Source organism: Plasmodium reichenowi, chromosome 7 (genome assembly GCF_001601855.1).
Source record: "Plasmodium reichenowi strain SY57 chromosome 7, whole genome shotgun sequence".
Classification (NCBI taxonomy): Eukaryota; Apicomplexa; class Aconoidasida; order Haemosporida; family Plasmodiidae; genus Plasmodium; species Plasmodium reichenowi.
In genome coordinates this window covers 1,054,590-1,056,585 of record NC_033652.1, presented here as the reverse complement: position 1 = coordinate 1,056,585, position 1,996 = coordinate 1,054,590, and the positions used below count along the sequence as shown (strand labels likewise).

Genomic DNA, 1,996 nt, shown 5'->3' with positions numbered 1-1,996 from the left:
ATTGTATTGTTAAAATGTAGTAATATATGGTATATACTTTGTAATATTTAGGATTCATCGTTTCATGTATATATATATATATATATATATATATATATAATATATTATAATTTATTTTTTTTTTTTATTTTTATTTATTTTTTATTTTATTTTTTTTTTTTTTTTGGTTCACTTTTATTTTGTGTGTGCACTCGATTATATATACATATATAATATATTCTCCTTTTTCCAATTAAAAAAAATTTCTTTTCACGTTGTTATATTATTATTATTATATATATTTATGTTCATACATATGCATATTTATTTAATAGTTTTATCATAGAAAATATTTGAATCATTTTATATTTACATAAATTTTAATTTTTTGTATTTTGCTGCACAATATAAATATGTATAAATATAAAATATTTACATAGACATATATTATTAAATATGTGCTAACTGTTATTTTTTTTTATTTCATAATTTTTTTTTTTTTTTTTTTTTTATCTCCCTTCTGTTAAATGAAAAATGCTATACTCTATAGAAAATGATGTGGACAATATTAATGAAAATGCAGATAATAACGAGGAACATTTATTTTATTTATTAAAAGGTTTTAATATTTCCAACAACAATCGTAAATATATAAAAAAAAAATGTTTAAACGAATTAATTGAGAATTTTGTTTCTGACAAAAACGATATTTTTAATAAATATATACCATGTGAAGAATATGAAAAAAAGGACAATCGTTTTAACGTAATGGACAAAGAAAGGAATGTTCATGATAATATAAACAAAAAAGAAACTAAATTTATTAAAAATGATATTACTGTAAACTCATTGGAAAAATCAAACGATGATATAAAAGATAAAAATAAAAACAACTCTAATGTTTTAGATAATACAACACGTGGCGTAGATATATACCCTCCTAATATTCGTATAGATGAAAATTATAACGATATTTTATACCTTTCTAAAATGAATTTAGACGAAGATAATTTACATTTAAAAAAAATACAAGAAATATGTAAAGAAATAAAGAATAATTTAAAATATTATAAAGCAGAAAATCATGACATTTACAAATTTAGACCCACAACAAAACATATAGTAAATACAAATCTTTACAAAGACATAGATATAAATAATAATATAAATATTAATACATATACAAATGAATATTTTATAAATCAATTAAATTATAAAAATATCGGAGAAAGCAAAAAATATGATATATATGATGTTAAAGAAAATGCAAAAAGAAGATCTTTAAAAATACTTCAACAGAAATGTAAAAAAATTGTACATTCTTTAAATTATAATTATTCTTCAGTTGATATAAATGAAATAGTTAATATATTAAATATTATTACATCTCCAGATTTTGATGAAAAAATTGATAAATATACATATTTAAAATTATTTCTAAATAAATATCATTATGTATATCCTTATGAAAATATAAAAGGATTAAGAAAAATTAGAAAGTTTGTTCAAAAAACTTATTTGAATAAAGGGGATCTTTTTTATATAAATCAAAATCACATTTCAGATATGTATTTAAAAACTGATATGGAACAAATTATAAGAAATCAATATTTTATAAATAATATGATGAATTTACATATAGATAATGGAAAATTCTGGATACAAATAGTACATAATATATGGATACCTCTTATAATTCATCATTTTAATTCTATTAAAAATAATATCTTTTCATATATGTTGAATTATGATAATTATGAAAATTTCCTAAATCAGTATCATTTATCAAGGGTAAATAAAACATTTTATACTTTTTCTCAGCATATATTTTCAGGTGGAAAAAAAAAAAAAAAAAAAAAAAAAAAAAAAAAAAAAAAAAAAAAAAAAAAAAAAAAAAAAAAATAAACTTTAAAAAAAAAATAAAAAAATATATAAATAATTATAAAAATATTTTTTAAAAAAGAGTTAAAAATATATATTTCAATTTTTTAATGAAAAAATATTTTTTTTTTTTTTT

General features: G+C 16.7%; 1 protein-coding gene across 1 annotated transcript in view; it reads left to right on the top strand.

Moving 5' to 3' along the window:
- Positions 1-513: 513 nt before the first annotated feature.
- PRSY57_0726500 (hypothetical protein) overlaps positions 514-1,996 on the top strand; it is a gene marked incomplete at both ends in the record, with an annotated part of 3,180 nt that continues 1,697 nt past the window's right edge. The window contains one exon of the mRNA XM_012906918.2: positions 514-1,813. Within this exon, the coding sequence (XP_012762372.2) occupies positions 514-1,813 (1,300 nt within the window). The remainder of the gene's footprint in view (positions 1,814-1,996) is intronic.